General features: G+C 37.5%; 1 protein-coding gene across 1 annotated transcript; it reads right to left on the reverse strand.

Annotated features, from left to right (window-relative positions):
- Positions 1 to 22,722: 22,722 nt before the first annotated feature.
- Positions 22,723 to 24,409, reverse strand: LOC308656569 (uncharacterized protein). Its single transcript, XM_081307802.1, has 2 exons — positions 23,026 to 24,409; positions 22,723 to 22,912 (listed from the first exon to the last, which is right to left on the reverse strand). The coding sequence occupies exon 1, from the start codon at positions 23,861 to 23,863 to the stop codon at positions 23,240 to 23,242; it is 624 nt and encodes a 207-aa protein (XP_081163928.1). The 5' UTR covers positions 23,864 to 24,409; the 3' UTR covers positions 22,723 to 22,912; positions 23,026 to 23,239.
- Between the last annotated feature and the right edge of the window lie 3,301 nt (positions 24,410 to 27,710).

The raw sequence follows: 27,710 nt of genomic DNA on the forward strand, positions 1-27,710 counted from the left end.
ATAGCCCATTAAGTCATGAATTCATAAATGGATCAGTCCATTTACGAAGTCTGAGCTCTCATGATCGAATCACCTTCCAAAGGCCCCATCTCTGAACACTGAGGCTTGGGAACCAAATCCTCAACACATGGGCTATTGGGCTACATTTCAGACCCAAGCCACAACATTTACAGTAAAAAAAAAAAAAAAAAAAAAAAAAAAAAAAAAAAGCAGGACATGGGGCTGCAGTTTTGGCTCAGTGGTAGAATGCTTGCCTAGCTTGTGTGAGGACCTGCGTTCGGTCCTCAGCACCACATAAAAATAAAGATATTATGTCCATCTAAAACTAAAAAAATAAACATTAAAAAGAAAAGCAGGACAATTTAATTTAAGAGTTTCTTTAATGAAAACAGGTGTGGTGGCACACGCCTATAATCCCAGTAGCTTGGGAGGCTGAGGCAGGAGGATTGCAAGTTCAAGCCCATCCTCAGCAACTTGGGCCCTAAGCGACTTAGTGAGACCTTGTATCAAAATTAAAAATAAAAAGGACTGGGGATGTTGCTCAGTGGTTAAGCACCCCTGGGTTCAATCCCCAGTACCTGCCCCCCAAAATAGAGTAACTTTAATGAAGCAGTAAAAATTACTTTTATTAAATCTCATCCATTGAGTGTACATCTTTTCTTGCCTAAAGAGATTAGTAGTGACAGAAACAAATGTGATATTTTAAAATATCATATAAGAAAATGTGCTGACATTGGGAATATCTGCATGACCCAATGAGCCAATATTTTCCAAATGACTAATGTTTAATGTCATAAAATTATTCATAAGTAAAAGTTTCAAAGTGGAAACGATAGATGAATTTTAATATATTTAATATATAGTTCACTGGTGTGGTTTCAGATTATACATTACATTGCCACTGATCTTTAAGAAACTACCATTGTAATGTTGAACAGAAGAGGTGGTAGTAGGCATTTTTAAATCTTACCTTATGTCAAAGGGAAAGCTTTTAGTATTTCACTGTTCTGCATGACATTTTTCTGCAGATTTTTCTCTAGGTACCCTTTGTTAGCCTTAAAAGTTCCCTTTTGTTTCAAGTTTGTTGCTTTTTAAAATTAAGAATTCACTGATTTGGGGGCTGGGGTTGTGGCTCAGCGGTAGAACGCTTGTCTCACACATGTGAGGCACTGGGTTTGATCCTCAACACCACATAAAAATAAATAAACAATATAAAGGTATTGTGTCCATTTACAACTAAAAAATATATATATTTTTAAAAATTCACTGATTTTTACCATGTACCTTTTCTCAAGATATTGAAGTGGTCAATAATTTTTTTTAAGTTTATTAATATGAAAAATTACACTGACTCAATTTCAAATATTAACCCAGTTTTGTATTCCTAAGATAACCTATCTTGATTATATACATATTATTGTTATGCATTGCTGCATTCATTTTGTTAGCAGTTTGTTTCAGTTTTGTAATTTATGTCCATATATCAAATTCATCTGAAATTATATTTTGTCCTACTACTGTCCATGATGAGTTTTACTTTATTATGAGCTTGGGAGTTGTTCTCCCTTTAATGTTTAATTTTTTTTTTTTTTTTTTTTTTAGTTGTCAATGGACCTTTACTTCATTTATTTATATGTGGTGCTGAGAATCAAACTCAGTGCCTCACACATGCTAGGCAAACGCTCTGCCACTGAGCCCCAACCCCAGCCCATAATGTTTAATGTTTTTATTCGATATCAGAATGCTTCATTCTTTAAAAGAATGATAAGGTTACCTTAAAGATTTTTGGTCCTGGAATTTTCCTTGTGTTTTTTTTATTCTATGAGTGATTCAGCTGATGTAATGATTGGTTATGGGATTATTCAAGATTCTTCTATCACTATAGGATTTGCTAATTTTACCCCTAGGAAATAGTCTATAAGGTCCACATTCTCAAATGCATTGTCATTAAATCTGATAGTATATCCTCTTATTATCTTCTCAATGTCTGCAACATCTGGAATAATATGCCCTCCTTTCATTCCTGATCTTGTGTTTTTTCTTTCTCTTTTATCTCCCAAAAGATTTGAATAAGCACTGCTTATTTTTATTATTTAAAATTAACTTTTTAGTATTCTCAAAGAATTCAATATTGGCATTATTGTTTCTGTTATTTTTTTTTCTATATCATGTATTTAGTTCATCTTTCTTTATTTCTTACTATTTTATTTTCATTTATTTTGCAATTTGTTTCTAATTATCCTGAAATAGATGTTTAACTTGTAACTTTTAGTCTTTTTTTCTCTAATATAACTTTAGGGTCCAATCAGTACTCTAAGCATTTTTTTAGCTTTATCCACAAGTTTTTGCTAGATAGTATTCTTTAAAAACCATTCTTACAAAATTTTCTAAATGAAAAAATTTTAAATTAACAGGTAATAATTGTACATATTAATAGGATTCAATGTGACATTTAATACATACCTATTTCCAATATTATTTTATCTTTAACCCAGGAGTTATTTAGAAGCATGTCTTTAAATTTCTAAATGACCTTCTTTGAGTTTAAATTTCCCAAATAACTTAGTATATCTTTGAAGTGATCTATGTAGTTTTTTTTTTTATGGTGGTGCTGGGGATGTGAGCAGAATATTTTTTACGTAGTTGTTGAATATAATATTTGTTCTCAATTAGTTTAACTTTATTCATCATCATTGAATTCTCTACTTAATAATTTTTGTTCTATCAGTTATGAAGAGAGATTTTTTTACTTTCCCATATGATTGTAGTCCTTATAGTTCTTCTAATTTTCTCTTACATAATTTGGGGCATGTTATTAAGACATAAAAGTTTTACATTTCTAAATTTTTTTCTCAGTAAATTGAACTTGTATTGTTAAGAAGTGATTATCTATATCTTAGTAACTTTTTAATGAGTTTAATAGTTGTAAATGGATGCAATACCTTTATTTATTTTTTATGTGGTGCTGAGGATTGAACCCAGTGCCTCAGGCGTGCAAGGCAAGTGCTCTACCACTGAGCCACAACCTCAGCCCCAACTTTTTATTATGGTAAAATATACATAATATAAAATTTGCCATTTTAACTATTATTAAGTGTACTATCCAGTGGCATTAATTAGAGTCATTTAAGTCAATTAATGTATGCAATTATAACCATCATCTATTACTAAAAATTTTTCATCACCCCAAACTGAAACTGTAATCATTAAATGAAACCCCCCTATGTTCCTCCTTCCCTCAGTCCCTGGTAAACTCTAATCTACTTTATGTTTCTGTAATTTGCCTATTCTATACATTTCATATAAATGGAATCATGTAACATGCATCTGTTCATGTCTGGCTTATTTCACTTAGCACATATTTTCAGGGTTCACCCATGTTGTGGGGTATGTCAGACTTCATTCCCTTTTATGAATGACTAGTATTCCATGGCATGTCAATGTCACATTTTGTTTATCTGTCCACCTATGGAATACTTATTGAACACAGTTGTACAAGTATCTGTTTTGAGTCCTTACTTTAAGTTGTTTTGTGTTTATACCTAGTAGTTGAATTTCTGGGTCATATGGTAATATGGTTTCATGTTCTCAGGAACTGCCAGATTATTTTCAATAATACTTTTTGTCCTAGAGTCTATTATGTTTTATTAATATAGTAGCACTAAGTCATTTTTGGTTATATATGCAAGGTATACCTATTTTCATTTAAATATTTCAACCTGTTTGATTATTTATTTTTTATTTAGACAGAAAACTTTTGTCTATTAACTGAAGTATTTAATCAATTTATGTTTTATTTAGCTGGATGTAGGTATGCCACTAATCCCAGAAATTCAGGAGGTTGAGGCGGGAGGATGGCATGTTCAAACCCAGCCTGGACACATAGAAAGGCCCTCAAAATAAAGAATAAAAAGGGCTAGGAATGTACAACACTTCTAAGTTTAATACTTAATGTTGCAAAAAAGAGTTTATATATTATATACATATGCACATATAAACACTTTTTAAATATATATTTAAATTTATTTTAATTAATTAGTATTAATAATTAGTGTAATTAAAATTGACTGCCTTCTGTTTTGCTTTCTCCTGTTGTTTTTCTCTCCTTCCTTTTTTTTAAAGAGAGAGTGAGAGAGACAGAGAGAGAGACAGAGAGTGAGAGAGAATTTTTTAATATTTTTTTTTTTTTTTAGTTTTCGGCGGGCACAACATCTTTGTTTGTATGTGGTGCTGAGGATCCAACCCGGGCCGCAAGCATGCCAGGCGAGCGCACTACTGCTTGAGCCACATCCCCAGCCCCTCTCCTTTCTTTTCTTCATTTGGATTATTTTTACCATTCCATCTTTTCCCTTCTAATGCTATATAGGCCACAACTTCTGTATTTATACTTTCAGACGTTAACCTAAAACCTTCTATACATACATATAGTTTATCAAGTCAAAAGTTAGTCAATAATGTTATTCTTGTGCCAGATACTACAGATTTTAAACGCTAACTTAATTTACTCTTCTAATTTGTATGCTTTGATATTTGTGTATTTAACTTACTTATTTTTCTTTCAATTTCTCTCTCTCTCTCTCTCTCTCTCTCTTTTTTTTTTTTTTTTGGTACCCATGGGTGCTTAACTACTGATCTGCATCCCTAGCCCTTTGTTTATATTTTATTTAGAGACAGGGTCTCTCTAAATTGCTTAGGGCTTTGGTGCCTCAGCCTCCAGAGTAGCTGGGATTACAGGTATGTGCCACGACGCCTGGCTCATAAGACATTTTGGGGGGGTAGGGGAGGGGAGGTCCCAGGGATTGAACTCAGGAGTACTCAGCCACTGAGCCACATCCCTAGCCCTATTTTTTTGTTTTTTAGATATTTTATTAGTGATTGTTGGCCCTTTATTTTTTTGTGGTCCTGAGACTCAAACCCAGTGCCTCACACATGCCAGGCAAATGCTCTACCACTAAGCTACAACCCCAGATCCCAAGTCCTATTTTGTATTTTATTTACAGACAGACTCTCACTAAGTTGCTTAGCACCTTGCCTTTGCTGAGGTTGGCTTTGAACTCGTGATTCTCCTGTCTCAGCCTCCTGAGCCTCTGGGATTACAGGTGTGTGCCACTGCGCCTGGCAAGACATTTTTGATGATGTGTTGTGTACAACATTGCATTGTTTAGATTTGTCTTTGACTTTCACCCCCACTCCAGTACTGGGGTTTGAACCTGAACATAACACATGTGAGGCAAGCATTCTACCACTGAGTAGAGTGGTACTTTTCACTGTTTCTTGTACCTCAGAACTTCTGTCTGGGATCACATTCTTTCTTCAGAATGCCATCCTTCTGAATACTCTAATACAGGGATATGGATAATAGCAAACTCTTTCTGTTTTTGAAATGTCCATATTATACCTTTATTCTTTTTTAAATTTTTATTTTAGTTGTAGATGGAGACAATACCTTTATTTTATTTATCTATTTTATGTGGTGCTGAGGATCAAAACCCAGTGCCTCACACATGCCAGGTGAGCACTCTACCACTGAGCCACAACCCCAGCTCCATACTTTTATTCTTGAAATATATTTTTACTAAGAAGAGAAAAATAAGTTATTTTCTTTCACCCCCATCATTTGTAATACACTGTCATTTAATTTACATTACTGTTATTGATAACAAATTAACTTTTTTATATACATTAATTTTGTGGTGCTTGGATTGAACCCAGGGCCTTGTATGCTGAGGAAGTCCTCTACCACTGAGCCACACCCCTGACCAAAGGCAGTTATGAGAATCAGTGGTCAAACTGCTGTTCCTTTGACAACTATCTCTACCTACACTCTATCTTCAATATCTTCTTCTTTGGTGTTTATTAATTTTATGATGAATTTGGGTGAATTTCCTTCCTTTCTTTCCTACTTGGGATTTGTTTGTCTGGAGTATGTAGATTCATAGTTTCTGGGAAAGTGAAGATCAGTTTTTCTTCAAAACTTGTCTCTACTACATAATCTTTCTCTTCTTCTTCTAGGACTCTATATGTATATTAGACTTTCTTGCTCTGTTGTCCATGAATCTTAATGTCTCTATCATGTATCCTGTCTTCCTGACATTCTGAACTACATTCTGTAAAATCTTACTTTGCTATTCTCTACTTCTCTTTTCATTTGTGTCTAATATGCAGACAGCCATCCATATTGGTTTTGTCTTCATTTTCAGTCCTTGTTAACAAGTTTTCATTTTGAGAATTTTTATTTGGTTCTTCTTAAAATGCTTTTTTAAAAAATTTTTTAGTTGTAGAGGGACACAAAATACATTTATTTTTTATTTATTTTAATGTGCTACTGAAGATTGACACCAGTGCCTCACACACGTCAGGTAATGCTCTGCCACTGAGCCACAATCCCAGCCCCTCTTCTTAAAATGTTTTTGGCCACTTTTTATAGTTTACAGTTTCCCAAAGAGATTTTCAAGATTGTCTCTTATTTATTTGATAATAGCAGTTACAATCATTTTATAATCTGTTTGGCAATTTCAGGGCCGAGGGTGTAGCTCAGTGGTAGTGCACATGCTTAGCTTGTGCAAAGTCCAGGGTTCCGTCTCCAGTGCCAATAAATAAATAAATAAAAATAAAATCTTTTTGTTTCTCTGTCAACCTCCTTTTTTTTTCTTTTGTTTTTAGCTCTCACATGGCATTAATTTCTTTATGTGTGCTTAGTCACTTTTTAGTATGTGCATCTGATTGACCTTAGAAAAATACTTGTGTAAAGAAATTGAGGCCCTTCATGGCATTTGCAGGTAGATGGATGGAGTTGGAGAAGATAATGCTAAGTGAAGTTAGCCAATCCCCCAAAACCAAATGCCAAATGTTTTCTCTGATATAAGGAGGCTGATTCAGAGTGGGCTAGGGAACAGGAGCATGAGAGGAATAGATGAACTCTAGATAGGGCAGAGGGGTGGGAGGGAAGAGGGGAAATGGGTTATAAATGATGGTGGAATGTGATGATCATTACTATCCAAAGTACATGTATGAAGAAAGGAATTGGTGTGAATACACTTTGTATACAACCAGAGATAAGAAAATTGTGCTCTATATGTGTAATTAGAATTGTAATGCATTCTGCTGTCATATATAAATAAAAAATAAATTTAAAAAATATTAAAAAATTTAAAAAAGGAATTTTACATATCTAGTAAACAAGAGAACGCTGGTATTCATATGTATGTTATTTATTATCTGAATATGAAATAAGTTGAAGGAATTTTATGTAAATAAATTAATAAGTTAGAAACAATAGGTTGATCAAATAATTCACTTAAATACATCACATTTTATTTAAAAAAATAAGAAAGAAAGAAATTGAGGACCAGGATAAAAGTGACTTCTTAAAACGGATATGTTACTTTCAATATCTGGGAGCTGCACCAAAATGGCACCAATTGAAGTTTAAGGCCTGAATATTTTTGGATTATCCAGGGGTGATAGCTGCAGTTATGCCAGTAAATAATGACAAATTTTAAGGGTTAAAATTGTTTGTCCGGACTGGGGTTGTGGCTCAGTGGTAGAGCACTTGCCTAGCATGTGTGAGGCACTAGGTTCGATCCTCAGCACCACATAAAAATGAATAAATAAAATAAAGGTATTATGTCCATCTACAAAAAAATTTTAAAAAATAAAATGAAGTTGTCTGTTCATTGTATTATTCAGTAGTCCCCTCTTGCAAAGAGACTTTGTAAAATGTAGACTTGGAGTTCTCAGTTCTCTTGGGGGATTTGTTTTGTACCTTCCTCCTTAGAGGCTCAGATTAGTTGGATTCACAAAGACCTCAGGGCAAAAGTTCCTTCGGTACTCAGTATCCCTTCCATTTTGTCCTGCTAATTACTTGCTGTCTTATTAGTACTTCAATAGATTTCATATAATTTTGGTTTTTAAATAATTTTAGTATTTGATACTCTTCATCTTCAATGGAGCATTCTTTGTTGCCAGCGTCTATAGTCAAGTGACTGGTGTGAGCTGTTTGCTGGTCTGCCTCCAAGACTAGTGTCCACTGAGGCCTCTCAGGTGCTATTTCTGGTTTCTTGCTGCTATCTGTTGCTGGGGATGGTCACTTTTCTGTACTCGGTCAGGATCTGGTGGTATGCCTCAGCTACCTCAGGCCTGCCGTGGTTCTCACCAGTGGTATAGACCCTCTAAACCTCTGCCACATCCTCCATTCAATGCCCTCCTCTCTATTTTACTGTGAGGTCACTTTAACCTCCAAGTGACAAACCTAGTATCTATCAGTTGAGCCATGTTCTGTGTCCTCTACAAAAAAATACAAGGACGTCTGAGTCCCTTCCACATCATATAGGAGCTAATGGAGGTTCAACTGCCTGATTGCTCTACTCCCTTTCTTCTTCTGGGTCCACCCCATTGTGCTGTGGACTCACCTTGAACAGTGATTTTCTTCTGAAATTCCAGATGGGAAGTAGAGAAGAATCCCCTCTGGCCTTGGCCTTCCTCAAACACTCTAACACATCTTCCCTCTCCGGGACTTACTCCTGATATCAAGAAACTTCTCACTGCCCAGCTTTCCTAACTCCAACTCCTCCTGCCTTCTCACACTCCACCACAACAGGAAAAGGTTAAACATTCTGCTTCCTCAACATCGTCTCCTGTTCTGTGCTGAGACAGCAAAGCTCAAAGATGTGGTCATTACAGGCAGGCAAAGTTGTCACCTTACATTATAAAGGATTCTGAGATCTACTCTACTGGGTTTTGCCTTTACTATGTCAAAGCCTTTTATCTCTTGTCTTTTTTATTCCCCCTGGATTTCCTCATTCATAAACACACACACACACACACACACACACACACACACACATAATTTTGGGCTGGGCACAGTAGCACATGTCTGTAATCCCAGAGACCTAGGAGGATTGCATGTTTGAAGTTAGCCTCAGCAAAGCCTTAGTGTCAAAAAAACCAAAAAGTCCTATTTTGGATATCTGAAGCTGATTTTTAACTCTTCCTTAAAATATATATATATATATATATATATATATATATATATATATATATATATATATATGTTATACATGGACACAATATCTTTATTTTGTTTATTTATTTTTATGTGGTGCTAAGGATTGAAGCCAGTGCCTCACATGTGTGAGGCATGCACTCTGCCACTGAGCCACAACCTCATCCCTTAACTCTTTTTTTTTTTAATTTTAAAAAAATTTTTAGTTGTAGATGGATATAATACCTTTATTTTATTTATTTATGTGGTGCTGAGGATTGAACCCAGTGCCTCACGCATTCGAGGCAAGCGCTCTACCACTGAGCTACAATCCCAGCCCAACTCTTACTTTTAAGAGTTTTTTTTGTTGTTGTTGTTATTGTTGTTCTTTTTAGTTATACATACAAGTAGAATGCATTTTGACATATCGTACGTACATGGAGTATAACTTCCCATTTTTATGGTTGTGCATGATGTGTAGTTACACTGGTTGTGTGTTGATATGTGAACACAGAAAAGTTATGTCTGATTCATTCTACTATCTTTCTCATTCCCATTCCTCCTCCCTTTCCCCCCATTCCCTCTGTCCAATCTGATGAACCTCCACTCCTCAAGCCCCCACACTATTGTGAGTCAGCATCTCCATAGCAGAGAGAGCATTTGGCCTTTGGTTTTTTGGGATTGGCTTATTTTACTTAACATGATAGTCTCCAGTTCCATCTATTTACTGGCAAATACCATAATTTCATTCTTTTTATGGCCAAATAATATTCCATTGTGTATAAGTACTGCATTTTATTTATCTATTCTTCTGTTGAAGGGTACCTAAGCTGGTTTCATAGGTTAACCATCATGAATTGTGCTGCTATCAACATTGATGCAGCCACATCACTATAGTATACTGATTTTGAGTCTTTTGGGTATAGGCTGAGGAATGGGATAACTGGGTCAAAGGTGGCTCCATTCCAATTAACTCTTCCTTTTTAAATTCATGCTTTAATAATCCTAACCCAACTCTTTACATGACCCCCTCAAGCCAGTGAATGCTCTAGGCCAACTAGGGGAAAGATTTATGAAAATGCAAAATGGAAAAACATATATATTGTTTTAAATAAAATATTTACATTAGTTATCTGTTGCTTTGTAACAAATTACCTCAATATTCAGTCACTTAAAACAATGAATGTTCATTACTTCAGTTTCTACAGGTCATCAGTTTGGCAGCAGCTTACCTGTATGATTCTGCTCAGGGTACTTAATGTTTTAGTTCAAATGTGAGCTGGGCTGCAGTCGTCTGAGGGATTGACTGAGGCTGGAGATTGAACCTTCAAATTCCCATACATTTCTATAAGCAGGAAGCCTCAGTTACTTGCTAGCTGTTGGCTGGAAGCCTCAGTTTCTCACTACACAGGAGTTTCCTCATGACATGACAACTGGCTTCCTTTGGAACAAGCAAGGAGACACTATAGTGACTTAAAAGTCCTAGTTTCTGAGTCACATGCTACTACTTTGTTTCACTCTGTTCATTAGAATTGAGTCACTAAATCCAACCCATATTCCAGGAGAGGGCAATTAAACTCTGCCTCTTTAAAGGGAGTGTTAAAAAAGAATGTGCAGACATTTTAAACTACCACAGCATTCACCATGGCTACTTCCTATATATGCCATAAAGTATAACAACAAAATAGAGATTTCTTCCATAATGGAGCTCAAACTCTGCTAGGGACATGAACATGAAAATAGGCAATTTTAAGTACTCTGAGATATGAGTTTTCTCCTATGTGACACAGGGGATGATAGGTACTTGGGAGCACATGAGTTAATGCACATGAACATGTTTTTCAACAAGTGTAGTTTAGTAAAACTAATCAAGAGCTGAGTTTCAAGAGCCAGAATCCCAACCCTGTCACTTCCTGGCAATGTGACCATGGATCAGTAACTTGTCTTCTCTGTGCCTCAGTTTCTTATTCAGTAAGATAAGGGCAATAACAGGTATCTATCTACCTCATAGGGTCCTTGTGAGAAGTAAACAGGTTAATGGGCAAAAAGGCTTAAAAGTTGCCTGGAACATAACCAATGTTAGTAATCCACTGTAAACCTCAAGGTGCTTCTGAAATGGCAGCATTGTTATTCTGATCTCTGAAGCTAAGTGTATGTCCTTTCCCAGTCTTACTGAGAATGGAATTCACTTCCTTTGCAACTTAATTTTTAAACTTGATCTTAGCCAAAAGACTGAAAAGCAATTGTAATTTAATTTTTAAAAATATTTTTAGTTGCAGGGCTGGGGTTGTGGCTCAGTGGTAGAGCGTTTGCCTAGCACGTGTGAGGCACTGGGTTGGATTCTCAGCACTGCACATAAATAATGAATAAAATAAATATCTATCAACGTCTAAAATATATTTTTATTTTTATTTTTAGTTGTAGTTGGACACAATACCTTTATTTTATTTATTTATTTATTTATTTATTTATTTATTTATTTATTTATTTATTTTTATGTGGTGCTGAGGCTAGAACCCAGTACCTCACATGTGCTAGGTGTGCACTCTACTGCTGAGCCACAACCCCAGCACCTAAAATATATATATTTTTAAAAATACATTTTTAGGGGCTGGGGTTGTGGCTCAGTGATAGAATGCTTGCTTAGCATGTCTAAGGCACTGGGTTCGATTCTCAGCACCACATATAAACAAATAAATTAATAAAGGTCCATCAAGAACTAATAAAAAATACATTTTTAGTTGCAACTGGGCATGGTAGCACATGCCTATAATCCCAGCCACTCAGGAGGCTGAGACAGGAGGATCATGGGTTCAAAGCCAGCCTCAGTAACGGCGAGGCACTAAGCAACTCAGTGAGACCCTGTCTCTAATAAAATGCAGAAGTGGGCTGGGGATGTGGCTCAGTGGTGACTGCCCCTGAGTTCAATCCCCAGTACCAAAACAATATATATATATTTGCATATGGACACAATACCTTTTTTTTTTTTTAACTCTAGTTTTTTAATGTGGTGCTAGGCTAGAACCAAATACCTCATGCATGCTAGGCAAGTGCTCTATCACTGAGCCACAACCCCAGCCCTATAATTTAATTTTGAAGAATGTATTTCTACATATTTTTTTTAAACATATAAAATATCACAAAATGTGAATGTTGTTCTTTATTTTTACCTCTACTCACTGGTCCACCCCACTTCCTTCCCCACGGGAAACCACTTTAACTGTTTCATTAATGTTGTTACAGAAATAGTTCTATCTATTTAAAAACTATATACTTTAAAACCATTTTAACTTTGGATCTGAGGCTGTAGCTCAGTGTAAAGTGCTTGCCTCATGTGAGGCACTGGGTTCAATCCTCAGCACCACATAAAAATAAATAAGGATACTGTGTGTTTACCTACAACTAAATAAATATTTTTTAAAAAATATTTTAACTTAAAAAGAACTATACCAGTCATATCATTCTATTACTTTGATATTTTCTGATAAATTACTGATCTTTTCATGTTAGTGATTATAGCTTTACATTCTATTTTTTAATGAATGATTACATTACTATATTAAATTGTATGGGATAGATGTGTCATAGAGTCTTTTATCCCAGATTTTTTATTGGTGCATTACAGTTGAACATATTGATGGGATTTGTTGTTACATTTTTGTAGATGAACACAATACTCGAGATGATATAATTTGCCATAAAATCTTATATATATATATATATATATATATATATATATATATATATATATAATTCTTTTTTTAACAGTAGAATGTATGTAGACATATTGTACACAAATGGAGCACAACTTCTCATTCCTCTGGCTGTACATGGTGCAGAGTTACTCCAGTAGTGTAATCATACATGTACGTAGGGTAATAATGTCTGTCTCATTCTACCGTCCTTCCCGTCCCCACAGCCCCACCCCTCTCCTTTCTCCCGTCTACACGAACCAAATTTCCTTCATTCTTCCCTGTTCCTCCTGCTCCACTGTGGATCAGCATCTGCTTATCAGAGAAGACATTTGGCTTTTGGGTTTGAGGGATTGGTTTATTTCACTTAGCATGATATTCTCTAGTTCCATCCATTTGCCTACAAATGCCATAATTTCATTTTTCTTTAAGGTTGAGTGATATTCCATTGTGTATATGTACTACATTTTCTTTAACCACTCATCTGTTGAAGTTGCCATAGACTCTTTAACCATTCTATTGATGGATATTCAGGTTGTTTTCAAATTTATTTTATATATATATATATATATATATATATATATATATATGCAGTACTGGGGTAGAACTCTGGAGTGTTCTACCTCTGAACTACATCCCCAGGCTTTTCCATTTTATTCTGAGACAGGGTCTCGCTAAATTACCTAGGCTGGCTTTTAGCTTGCCATCCTCCTGCCTCAGCCTCCTGCATAGCTGGGATTGCAGATGTGTTGCACGTTGGTTTTTCCAACTTCTTATTGTGAATAATTTTGAAATCAACATAAGCATTTAAACAGACTTTCTAGCCTCCAAACCCTCCAGCCTAGCTTTCTAGTCTTCCTGAATATAATATTTTTGGTGAAGACTTGCTGTACTCATTGAACCTGTAGAGTTCTAATGAAAAAAGTCTATACCATCTACACCTAAAAAATAAATATTTTTTTAAAAAATCTATAGAATATTTAAAGCTTTTAGCTTGATATCCAAAATTTTCTCCAATGTGACTTTATTTCTCTAATATCTCAGTACTTTTGTATAAACTCTAGATCTAGCCAAATGGCCCTACTTGATGTTACTAGAACAGATCATACACATTTCCGCCTTCAGAAAGGGGTTCCTGCTTCCCTCAGCTTGTCTATCCTTCCTTCTGTAATAGGTGACTATTGGTTGTCTACCCATCCCATAGGGGTGGATCTCTAATCACAATTGTTTGGCCCAAGAGTTGTCACCAAACCCAAGCTGTGATAGTCCAAATATCTCCCTGGGGAACTTAGAAATTGGACCAAGAGCTAGGGTCAGCCTTTCTCAAAGTGGCCACATCTGGGTCACCATGGTGATTTTCTGATCCATGGAGACCAGAAATGCTGATGGAGACACAGGAATATGACAACCTACACAGAAGGAACAAGAGACAAGAGTCTCCGTGTTTCCCCCTATAGCACCCAGATCTTCTCCCTTGCTGGAACCCAGTTATAGTCCTGCTTTGGATTCTGTCAAATGCTGGGCTTGCCAACGCTGATTTTTCCTATTTGATTTCATAGGTCCCATTGTTTCTTCTTTTCAGGTTGAGCTCCAGTTACTCTTGACCTATGAAGGCTTCCTGGACCACTTGCCCCTCAGCCTAAACCTGCCTCCATTGGCTAGTAGTGCCACTCACTTGGAACTTAATCCACTCACTTTCATTACTTTGTTTAAAAATCAAGATTCTCGGGGGCTGGGGTTGTGGCTCAGCGGTAGAGGGCTCACCTAGCATGAGTGAGGCCCTGGGTTTGATCCTCAGTACCACATAAAAATAAATAAATAAAATAAAAGTATTGTGTCCAACTACAACTAAAAAAAATAAATATTTTTAAAAAATCAAGATTTTCCAACCTTGCTGGACAAAGAATTGTAGATTAACAAAATAAAGATTAACACATTTTTCTTCTTAAAATTTTAATCATCTTGGGCAGATCTTTTGAAGACAGATGACAGATATTACCTAGTTTATTAAATGGAGTGCATTACAATTTAGTCACTTCTGGGTCATTATTAAGATCAAACATTTTAGGGACAAGGCATAATTCAGTGAATCTATAGGTTTGGTTAGTATAATGAATACCTACTATTGAAACAACAAAAGAGTCCTCTTTTTGAAAAGGGGAAATATGAAATCAGCCACATGAGCTCCCCTTTAAAAATCAAAACTGTTTGGGTTGGGGACGTAGGTCATCATAGAGGGATTATATAACATATACAAGGGCCTAGGTTTGGTCCCAGCACAGAGGGAAAAAAAAGAGTGGAAATATTTTAATTAAAGAAAAAATATGGACATCAATCAAACCACCTAGGCCTAAAGATGTTTTTAAATTCAGATGATGTTTTGTAAAATATTTCAGTCTTGTGCAGATAAGAAAGCTAAGTTTCTGACTTAATGAATGACTCAAAAGGTTTAAGTGATTTATCATTTAGGTTATCAAATATAATTAATTTTATCAAACACCACTCTCCATCCATCATGAGCAATGAGTTTTTCTCTGTTGTTTCTTCATACTTGTGGGAAGATTAAAAAAAAATCTGTCAGGAAGCCCATATTCATTGTTTATTTCTATGGTAATATAGTCATCAAGTGCAGTGAAACATGTAATTGTGGGATGTCTGAAAACGGGTGTGGCTGATGTCAGAGTTCACAAATTATATTTACTGTCAAATTTTACTTGTTTGGTTTGGTTTAGAGCTAGGTCCCCTTGTTTTCAACTCAAAAATCTCTAGCGTAATTTTTATTTGCTTTACTTTCAAGCAAACGGTGTTTTTTTAAAAAAAATCAATATAGTCACCGGAGAATGTATTCAACATAAATATACATTTTAAAGAATGAAAAGTAAGTGAGCACTGTGTCTAACCTATGGGTTAAGAAGGAGAACATTGTCCTTATCATAGCAAGTCCCTGGGGGCAAGGGGAAGACCTCAATTACTCATCCCTGATTATACCACTGAGGCTATCAATGTCCTGAATTTTAGAATAATCATTCCCTTTTAGGGTAGCCATCACCTGTGTGCATCCCTAAACAAGACAATGTTTAGTTTTGTCTGTTTTGAACTTAGTATAAAGAGACTTACTGTGTATTTCTTCTGTGAGTTGATTCTTTTCAGTATTGTGCCATCTATACTGATGTGCATAGAAGTTAGTTCATTATCTTTGTGCTGTATAATTTCCTTTCTATGGATATATATAATTATATATTCTAGGGCTGGGGATGTAGCTCAAGTGGTAGCGTGCTCGCCTAGCAAGTGTGAGGCACCGGGTTCGATTCTTAACACCACATAAAAACAAAATAAAGATATTGTGTCCATCTAAAATTAAAAAGAATAAATAAATATTAAAAAATTATATATTCTATTCTTGGCAGACATTTAGATTGCTTCCAATTTTTTATTATCATGTACAATTCTGCTCTGAAAATTTACGTACATGTTTCTTCTCTTTTTCATTTTTTTGTGGTGCTGGGGATTGAACCAAGGGCCTCGTGCATGCTAGATAAGAACTCTCCCACTGAGCTACACCCCCAGCTTCCCCTGTGCATTTTCTTGGCACAAGAGTTCCTCTATAGTATGTGACTGGGAGCAGAATTGCAGAGATATAGGACATTTACCCATTCAGTCTTAATAGGTAATATCAAATTGTTTTTTCAGCATCTTTGTACAAACTTACATGCTAATTAGCAATGTGTAAGAATGCCCACTGTTATATAGCATTGTCTACTTTTGGAATAGTCAGTCAGTCTTTTATCAATCTGTGGGTTGGTCTCTGTGTCTTCTACTCTGTACCATTGGCCTACATGTCTATTTTGGTGCCAATACCATGCTGTTTTTCTTTTATCAATCTGTTGGGTGCAAAAATATTTCAGTGTGGTTCTACTTTGTGTTTCCTTCCTTGCTTATTAGTATCTCTTCATACATATTTTAAAACTTTTTTGGTAGTTGTGGATGGACAGAATGCCTTTATTTCATTTGTTTATTTTTATGTGGTGCTAATGATCGAACCCAGTGCCTCACATGTGCTAGGCAAACGTTCTGCCACTGAACTACAGCCTCAGCCTCATCTTGTTGCATATTTGATAATTTTGAGTTTCCTCTTTTGCAAAGTACCTGTTTTAGTCTTTAGCCCATTTTCTTTTTCTGTTTGACTGTTATTGATTCATTAGTGTTCTTTATTTTTTAAAAATTGTAGATGGACACAATACCTTTATTTTGTTTATTTATTTTTATGTGGTGCTGAGGATTGAATCCAGTGCCTCATACGTGCAAGGCAAGCACTCTACTGCTGAGCCACAATCCCAGCCCCTGTGTTTTTTTATTTTTTAAATTTTATTTATTCTAATTAGTTATATATGACAGCAGAATGCAATTCAATTCATATTACACAAATAGAGCAAAATTTTTCATGTTTCTGGTTGAACACAAAGTAGAGCCACACCATTCATGTTTTCATACGTGTACTTAGGGTAATGATGTCCATCTCATTCCACAATTTTTCCTATCCACATTCCCCCCTTCTCCTCCCTCCCCTTTGCCCTATTTAAAGTTCATCTATTCCTCCCATACCCTCGCCATCCCCATTATGAATTAGCATCCTTATATCAGAGAAGACATTCAGCATTTGTTTTTTGGGAATTGGCTTACTTCATTTAGCATTATATTCTCCAACTCCATCCATTTACCTGCAAATGCCCTGATTTTATTCTCTTTTAATGCTGAATAATATACCATTGTGTATATATACCACATTTTCTTTATCCATTTATCTACTGAAGGGTATCTAGGTTGGATCCACAATTTAGCTATTGTGAATTGTGCTGCTATAAACATTGATGTGGCTGTGTCCCAGTAGTAAGCTGTTTTTAAATCCTTTGGTATAGACCGAGGAGTGGGATAGCTGGATCACCTGTGTTCTTTACTTTTCAAACTACTTTAAAACTACTTTTAAAATATTTGTTTTGTACTGAAAATTGAACTCAGAGGCATTTTACCACTTAGCTTCATCCTCAGTCCTTTTTTTTTTTTTTTTTCAGATTTTACAATAGGGTCCCACTAAGTTGCTTAGGCTGGCCTTGAATTTGTGATTCTTTTGCCTCAGCCCCCTGAGTCACTGGGATTATAGGCATGTGACACTGCACCCAGTTTTTGATATTACTCTTTTAAATCTGATACATAGGGGCTAAGGTTGTGGCTCAGTGGCAGAGCACTTGCCTAGCATGTGTGAGGCACTGGGGTCGATCCTCAGAACCACATATAAATAAATTTTTAAAAAGGCTCATCAACAACTAAAAAATATTTTTTTAAAAAATCTGACATATATATGTATACACACATACATATACACACATATATACATATATGTGCACATTTATATACATAAATGTTTATATCAATCTATATATCTTCATATAGATAGTATATAGTTTTTTTTGTTTGTTTGTTTTTGTTTTTGACACTGGGGATTGAACCCAGGAACAGTTTACCACTGAACTACAACCCCAGCCATTGATTTTTTTTATTTGTTTTAATTAGATATACATGACAGTAGAATGCACTTTGATACATCATACGTAATGGAATATAGTTTCTCATTCTTCTGGTTATACATGATGTAAAATCCCACCAGTCCTATAGCTATATATATACATAGGGTAAGAATGTCTAATTTATTGCACTATCTTTCCTAATCCCATACTCCCTCTCCTCCCTTCACTCCCCTCTACCTAATCTAAAGTAGCTCTATTCTTCCCTAGCTACCCCCGCATTGTGAATTAGCATCTGCATACCAGATAAAATTTTGGGCCTTTGTTTTTTGGGGGGGATTGACTTATTTCACTTAGCATGATATTCTCCAGCTCTATCCATACATTTTACACATGTAAATGTCATAATTTCATTTTTCTTTAAGGTTGAGTAATATTCCATTATGTGCGTGTATGCACATATATAATGTATATATGTATGTGGGAGGCCATCCTCGCACGTGATTTGAGTTACCTCCCTGGCTGGGTGAGAGGCGCTTGGACACAGCAGTGTTAAAGCCATCCCACACTCTTTCCCAGGTCCGAGGGCTTGTCCGTGCAGAGGCGTGCCTGGCCCTGACTTTGGGATGCTGTCTCCCTTAATCTTCATTGGATGGGATTTTCCCTTGAATTTTTTGTTCCCCAATAAAAGCTCACTCCCTGGTGTGCTCTCCCTCTCTTGCTAGTCTCTTCTGCAAACCTCGCCACCGCATTAGGTGGCTGGAGGCGGGAGCTAGGACAAGCCGTCTTGGAGCTGGGGTTAAAGGTAAATAAGAGTCTGTCTCTTTAATTTAAAACTCACTAGCAATTTCTTATGCACTGAACCTTCTCTTATGAAGCTCCCGCTGGTCGCATGGCAGATATATATATATATATATATATATATATATATATATATATACACATTATATATATTATATGTATTATATAAATTATATATATATAATGTGATATATATTATCTATATAATATATATATTATCCATTCATCTGTTGAAGGGCACCTAGGTTGGTTCCATAGTTTAGCTATTTTGAGTTAAGCTGCTATAAACATTGATGTGGCTGCATCATTGTTATATGCTGATTTTAAGTCCTTTGGGTATAAACTGAGAAGTGGATCAAATGGTGGTTCCATTCCAAGTTTTCTGAGGAATCTACATACTGCTTTCCATAATGGTTGCATCAATTTGCATTCCCACCAGCAATGTATAAGTGGACCTTTTTCTCCACTTCCTCGCCAACATTTATTATTGCTTGCATTCTTGATAGTTGCCATTCTGACTGGAGTGAGAAAAATCTTAGAGTAGCTTTGATTTGCATTTCTTTAATTGCTAAAGATGTTGAGCATTTTTCATATATTTGTTGATTCATTATATTTCTTCTTCTGTGAAGTGTCTGTTCAGTTTCTTAGATTTATGGATTGGGTTACTTGGTTTTTTTTTGGTATTAAGTTTTTTGAGTTCTTTATATATCCTGGAGATTAATGCTCTATCTGAGTTGCACATGGTAAAGATTTTCTCCCATTCTGCAGGCTCTCTCTTTATGTTATTGATTGTTTCCTTTGCTGAGAAGAAGCCTTTTAGTTTGGATCCATCCCATTTATTGATTCTTGATTTTACTTCTTGCACTTTAGGAGTCTTGTTAAGGAAGTCAAATCCTAAGCTAATTTGGTGAAGATTTGGGTCTACTTTTTCTTCTATTAGATTCAGGGTCTCTGATCTAGTGCCTAAGTCTTTGATCCACTTTGAGTTGAGTTTTGTGAAGAGTGAGAGATACGGGTTTAACTTCATTTTGTTAAATGGGGATTTCCAATTTTCCCAGCACCATTTATTGAATAGGTTATTTTTTCTCCAGTGAATGTTTTTGGTGTCTTTGTCTAGTATGAGATAACTGTATTTATGTGGATTTATCTGTGTCTTCTATTCTGTACCATTGGTCTATGTGTCTGTTTGGGGGCCCATACCATGCTGTTTTTGTTACTATGGCTCTGTAGTTTAACTTCTGGTATCGTGATGCCTCCTGCTCCACTCTTCTCACTAAGGATTTCAGCCCTAAATATTTTTGTTTATTTTGAGACAGGGACTTGCTAAGTTGCTAAGTCTGGCTTTGAACCTACATTCTCCTGCCTCAGCCTCCTGATTATGAAGTTTTTGATGAATAATTGTTCTCAATTTTAATATAGTCCAGTCTGCCAATCTTTTGTGTCTCATGCATTTTGTATCTTATTTAAGAAAACTTAAATATTTTAAGTGTTACTACCCTAGCACCATTTACTAAAAGGTACTTCTTTTCTTCTTTATGCTTCATTGCCCCCTTTTACATATGTGTAGATCTATGTTGGGTCTCTCCCTTCACATTCATTGATATTCTATTCCTGTACCAATAGCATACTATCTTAATTATTATGATTTTATAAATTTTAATATCTAGTATGACAAGTCCCCTAACTTATCACTATTCTTCAAAAGCATTTTGTCTATTTTGGGCCCTTTGTACTTCCATATAAATTGTAGAATCAAAATGTCAAGTTAACACCCAAAAATTGTTAGAATTTGATTGGAATTACAATTGAATCTAAAGGTTAGCTTGGATGAATTCCCATCTTTAAATGTTGTCTCCAACCATGAACATGGATGATGACATTGATAAATATTATCTTGTAGTTAAAATGAATGTTGATAATAACTAAAAAATACCTGAGGTATTTTCTTTGCAAAAAATGTTTCAACATCAACAGGTAATATGTTGAATGAAATATGTATTATATTAAAGAGTATCATGTGCATGCAAGTTAGTTGTTAATCTTAAAATCTGACTTTAAAAAGATAGTTTTTCTTTGAAGAAAATTTTTTTTCCTAAGCAATAAAGCAGGATAATAACGGGAACCAACAATTTGCATTTCTAAAGTTTGGAGTCAAAAATCCTGATATAATGGCAAGCTAGATACCACCATATGGGAAAGGAAAATATAAACTATAAAAGATTATATTTTGAGTTCAGGAACATTGTGTAGGATTAAAAACCAGAATAAACAGATTGTTTTCTAATCATCTAGAATTTCAATTTTTTCTAGAGATTAGTGTTCTCCTCTACCTTCAAGATACCAGGAGAAGACAGTGGAGTTAGAGATTCACTTTATTTCAAAGCAGATTGGTTGATCTAAAAATGAGATATTACATAACTTGGTCTGCTAGTCTACCTATCACTGGGAACCTCAGCTTCTTTATGGATAAGAACTTACACTTGCATTGTATTATAACTATATTATAATTATCTTTGTGGAAACCATTGTTGGCAACCCATAAAAGAATCAAGTTACGATCATGATTACCGCTCACAGTTTTGATTCCTTTGATCTTCACATCTTCTAGTTTGGCCATTCTGGCCCCTTAGTTAGACATTGGGTATAGTTGATCAGCCTTAAAACTTCAGACAAGGAGCTGTTGAAGTCCTTTGTGTTTTCACAGGTTGCAGCTTGTCTATTCTGAAAGATGAGTAACAAATCTACTCCAAGCTTGAATGAAATAAATGACCAGTCTTGGAGCTGCCCTGATGGTCATCCCTGAGCTGAGCAGGACCTATGCAGAACACCCCCTTATTTACAGATGTTAAGGCAGCGAGCACTTGGTATTTTCCATATCATCTTGAAAAAGTCCTGTTGTTTCTTCTTCTTCCCTCTCATTTCTTCTTTAGTTTGTGTGATTAAGAATTGCTATTAATTTATGGGAATAAGAAATAAAAAGCCCTGATAATATAGTGCGTTAGCATTGCCAAATTTAGCCTGTTTGGGGTTTTGAGAGTTGTTATTGTTTTTCCTTTGTGTTTTTTTTTTTTTTCTTAATGTTTATTTTGGATGGGCAGGGAAAAGGAGTGGAGTAGGAATATGCAGAGGTTAGTGTAGAAGGCATTTCCTTTTCATATCACACATATTTGGAGTTTCTTTTGGTTCACATGTGAGGTGTTCCCCAAAAGCTCATGGGTGAGATAATGCAAGAAGGTTTAAAGTAGAAGTGATTGGGTTATTCACTTAACCCAATTAGTGAATTAATCCCCTGATGGGGTTAACTGAGTGGTAACTGAAGGCAGGTAGGATGTGGCTGGAGAGGTGGGCATGGGGGGCAGCGCTTCGTGGTATATATTTTGTATCTGGTGAGTGGTTTCTCTCTCTGCTTTCTGATCATCATGTGAGTCGCTTTCCTCTGCCAAACTCTTTTGCCATGATGTTCTGCTCCCCTTGAGCCCCAGGAATGGAGCCAGTCTCCCATGTACTAAGACCTCTGAAACCCAAGTAAACTTTTCCTCTTCTACAGTTGTTTTTTTCAGGTCTTTTAGTCACAACAGCGAAAAAGCAAACTAAAACAGAGTTGAAACATGAGACCGATTTTATTCCTGCCTCCCAGGTTAGCTAGGTGACTTCCAGCAAGTCACTTAAACCTCTAGGTTTCCTCATCTGACTCATAAAAACATTGGTCTATAGAAAGCCATCGAAATCCATTTTCCAACTCTTCATTCAGTAGTTATTCAGCACCTTCTCCACATGGGCAGTGTTAACACTGATTCTTGAGAGTTCCAGATTGTGTCTCAAAGGCTTTTGAAGCATCACTCTCCTTTTAAAACCAGTGCCTGACTTCTCCCTCAGATTCCTGGGCTGGGGTTGTGGCTCAGAGGCAGAGCGCTCACCTAGTATGAGTGAGGCAAATAAAAATAAAATAAAGATATTGTGTCCACCTATAACTAAAAAAAATATTAAAAAAAAAACAGATTCCAAACATCTTTGCCACTTGCAAACGTACAAAGGGAAAAGAAACGTGTCAGCTGCAGTCATCGAGCTCCAAAGGAAAGCTGGCAGTCCTCCCTGGGGAACTCTTCCTTCTTTGTAAAGGGCACTCTACATTTTAAAGGTCAGCCCAAAGTAAAACGTCTTAAAGAGCGCCAGGGGTCAGGGTGGGGCGCTCCACAGTTCTTTTCTAGGCTGGGGAAACCTGGGAAACTTTTCTGGGCTCCAAACTAGTCACGCGGCAAATCCACAGTAGGAATTGCGCAATGGGTCGTGTCAGGCAGGCGTCCGGGGGCGGAAAGAATCAGGGAGGCTTCCACGGTGCCAATTCCCCGCCCCCCAATTCTAGGTTGCCTCACGCTGTGAGAAGCGCGATGGCTGGGCCAGACGGCGGGGTTCCGACTGGCCCTAAGCCCGGCCCGAGAAAGCATCACTTCCCCGCAGGGACTCGGGGCCAGAAGCGCGTGGGTGCGCTCCCTCCAGCAGGCGGGGCTGGCCACCACTGCGCCTCGCGGGACTCTGCAGCTGCCGGAGTGAGAGCGGGAACGGCGCCCTCGGCTGGCGCTGGGCCCGAGGCGGCACGGCGAGCACAGACCCGCCACGCCGATCGGATCGCGGCTGGGAACTCGGGGCTCGCACTTTCGGTAAGGGCACCGGGGCTTCCAGCGGCGCCGCGCCCCCGCCCCCGCCGGCCGGCTCGCCCTTTCTGCTGGTGACGCAGCCGGCGGGCTTCGCCGGAGTCTGCGCGGAAACCCCGTGTCCGCCGGCCGCCTCCGCCGCCCGCACCTCCCCCGCCCAGCACTGTCCTTCCCCGAGTGGGCGGAGGCGCACTGGGCTCCGCGCACCACACCCATTGGGGTCCCAGGACGAATACTCTGCGCGACACACTACGGAGCGCTCCCTGGTGCGGGCGCAGTGACCGAGGCTCCGTCCTGTACATCACTCAGGCCACTGTCAAAGTGACAGACTATAATTAGCTTTGCTTAGAAGTTAGGAAACTGGCACAAAAAGAATGTTAATTGCTTGAAGTCAAACCGGAAGCAGAGCCGCAAATTAAATCCAAGCGTGTCTCGACATCAACGCTGTGTATCCTAATTGTCTTGGATCAGCCACTTTCACTCCAGTAAACAGCGAGTTGGTAACTGGTGGGGCGGTGGAGGAATTTGCATCAGCTTATCGCCGCTCATTTGCCTCAGTGTGCTGTTTTAAAAATTATATATATGTATAAATACGCACATATATGAGTGAATATGTGTGTGTGTGTGTGTGTGTGTATGTTTATACGTGCACCTCCCCCCCCCAAGTGTATCATAAGGAGAACACGGGAAAATCTTGAAAAGCATTCCGCAGACCCGGTGTTTCTATTTTCAATGTTATATTGGGATCAGGGACACCTATAATAAGCAGCTGAAATATTAAATATTAAATAAGACTGTTTACATGCATGCTAACACCTCGGGAACCCTTATACAGGCTATTTCGCTCTTCCTTTTGCAGGAGACATCATTTTGCCCTGGAGACATCTGCGTCGTTATTCTAGGTCAGCACTCTTTGACAGTTGCAAGATTTAAACCAGTCAACAGGAAAATCACTCACCACCCCACCCCCACCCCCGTCACCATCTAATTAGTGACAGACACCAAGCTAAAGTCTGTCTTTTGGCCCCATTCAGGGGTTCTTGCCAATTCACCCCTCTTCCTCTTTTCCTCTCCGAAGATTCAAAACAGTCCTGAGGCTCGAACGTGACTTCCTCAGAGACCTGATGGCGGTGGCGTGGGCGGGGACCTTCCGGAAAATAGGCGTAGACAAGCGAGTCACCGCGCTAGCCGCCTGGGAGGGCTGGGAAGAGGGGAACCAAGCGTGCGTGGCGCTTGGCCAGGCCTGCAGGGGGCCTTCCTGCTGCCCGGGACTGGGCTCTTTTTGGTAACTACGGGAATAGCTGAAGCCCAGTAAAAGTGTGAGTGTGTGGTTTGGGCTGTGGAAAGTCCAAGTAAATTTAAGTTAAGTAGGTCTGTGAAAGGGTCAGGTGTGGTATCGCCCGTATTTAATCCCAGCGATTTGGGAGGTTGAGGCAGGAGGATAGCAAGTTCGAGCCCACCCTCAGCGCTTTAACGAGGTCCTAAGCAACTTAATGAGAATCTGCCTCAAAAATTTAAAAGGTGCTGTGGATGTGACTCAGTGGTTAAGCACCCCTGGGTTCAATTCCTGGTACCAAAAAAAAAAAAAAAAAAAGAAGGAATATGCAGGCTTTTGGAGCTGGGACAGAATCCAAATCTTTCCAGGATCAGTGTAGACTTTTGATGGGGGCGGTGTGTGTGTGTGTGTGTGTGTGTGTGTGTGTGTGTGTGTTTGGGGCGGGGGCGGGCGGTGCGGATATCTTGGGCAGTGAAATAGGTTAACGGAAGTTTTCTAATACTATGCTAATGCTATGAAATCTTGGAAATTGGCCATTCCATTTTAACAATTGCAGCTCACTAGAACAGCTGTTCCCCCCCTTCCAAAGCTTCATTTTGGGGATCAAGGCTAAAATTTCTGAACAGGCCTTTCCTTTAAGCACCCTGGAATGTTGGGACTATGAACAGATTCTTAGTAGAGCTGAAACCCTAAAGTGAAATAGGATCATGAAAAGAAGGATTCTCTCCTTTAGAAACAAAAACTTTTTTTTAATCACAAAATAAAGGATAGAAATGTAGTAACTCAGTATTATAGCACTTGCCTGACCAAGTATAATTTTTGTATAGAAACACGATGACTTGAGAACCCCATATATGGCATTTATTTGGGGGAATTGTGAGTTGTCTCATGTTCTTGTACTGAGAGTACATCAATGACACAAGGCAAAGAAGTAGCCTATTATATCACACTAAAAAAGGTTTGGAACTGGAGATGTAGCTCAGTGGGAAAGTACATTTTTAGCATCCAGGAGGCCCTCAAACCAAAAACAACAAAAGACTTAGTCTTGATTCACATATCAACTGGAAAAAGTAAATTATAGCACCTTCATAGTCATGATGAAGTTAGATCCCAGCACTTAATCTACCTAGAACACTGTGTTCAGTGGAGCCCCCAAATCATCCTGGGGAAAGAAAACAGAGAATAGGCAAATTTAAAAAGGAAATATTCCAAGAGAGTGTTGAGATGAAAACTACAGGGAATCAAAGAAATTCAGGGGTAATAACTATCATGTCCATCACACTTACAGTGTGCTATGTAATTCACATTAATTAAGTGTGGTCATGAAAACTCACTTTTTCTAGTTTAAAAATGACATTAAGACCAAGCGTGGAGGCATCGTGGCACATGTCTGTAATCCCAGCAGTTTGGGAGGCTGAGGCAGGGGGATCACAAGTTCAAAGCCAGCCTCAGCAACTTATTGAGGCCCCAAGCAACTCACTGAGACCCTGTCTAAAGAAAATACAAAAAAAAAAAAAAAAAAAAGGGAGGGGGCTGGAGATGTGGCTCAGTGGTTAGGCATCTTTAGGTTCAATCCCTGGTGCCAAAAAAAAAGACTTCAGGGGTTGAAGGATGAAGCTCAGTGGTACAAGCACTTTCCTAGCATGTGCAAAGATCTGGGTCCTATCCTTAGCACCAAATAAATAAATAAATTCATAAATAAAGCTTTAATTCTGACACATGTCCAGAGATTACTTCAGTTTCCTATTAGAAAACAAATCTTAGGGAGTTTAAAAATCTTTAAAAATACATTGCATATTGGGCTGGGGATGTGGCTCAAGTGGTAATGTGCTCGCCTGGCATGCATGGGGCGCTGGGTTCGATCCTCAGCACCACATAAAAATAAAATAAAGATGTTGTATCCACCAAAAACTAAAAAATAAATATTAAAAATTCTCTCTCTTTCTCTCTCTCTCTCTCTCAAAAAAAAAATATATTGCGTAGATTTTAGTCTTGAAAACCTTTTGAAAACTATGAAGTAGTATTTAATGATATAAATTTCTAGACAGTGGTTTAAAGTTAAAAACTCAAATGCCTATTGTAATCAGGTATGCCATTACTTTCAATAATTCTAAAAAATTCCCATCCTTTCCCATCCAATTCTCTATCTCCTTGAAGAATTTTGATTACATGGATATTAGACCCAACTCTATAATCCAAATTTTATAATCTGTCTTTCATAGTTTATATCTCTTTATATTCTCTGGACCATATTTAGGGTAGTTTTTAGGATCTGCCTTCCAGTTAACAAATTCTTTTTTCAACTTTGTTTAATCTCCTTTTTAACTTGAGTTCTTCATTTCTATCTTTTTCATTTCTAAAAGTTGCAGATCTGTTTGGACAATTTTGTGTAGTCTTTTGTTTCTTGTTCATCTTTACAAGCTTTTATTTCTTTTTTCTTTCTTTCTTTTTTTTTCCCTTGGTACTGGGGACCGAATTCAGGGGCACATGACCATTGAGCTACATCCCCAGCACTATTTTGTATTTTTTATTTAGAGACTAGGTCTCACTGAGCTGTTCAGCACCTTGCTTTTTGCTGAGGCTGACTTTGAACTTGTGATCCTCCTGCTTCAGCCTCCTGAGCTGCTGGGATTACGGGCGTGTGCCCCCACACCAGGGAAGCTTTTATTTCTTGCAACAGAAGTTTTAAAGGTAAGATGGTCTCTCTTGTGGTTTCTGGGCTTCCATCTGTGGGAAGCAAGAGGGATCCCTGGAGTAACCTGCACCTCAGGTAAGAACATCCCCTCC

This window comes from Spermophilus citellus, assembly GCF_964194105.1.
Source record: "Spermophilus citellus genome assembly, chromosome: 9".
Lineage (NCBI taxonomy): Eukaryota > Metazoa > Chordata > Mammalia > Rodentia > Sciuridae > Spermophilus > Spermophilus citellus.

Bases quoted from the DNA above. Each gene is read 5' to 3' on its own strand.
- LOC308656569 (XM_081307802.1), bottom strand. From the start codon at position 23,863: ATGGGTGTGGTGCGCGGAGCCCAGTGCGCCTCCGCCCACTCGGGGAAG.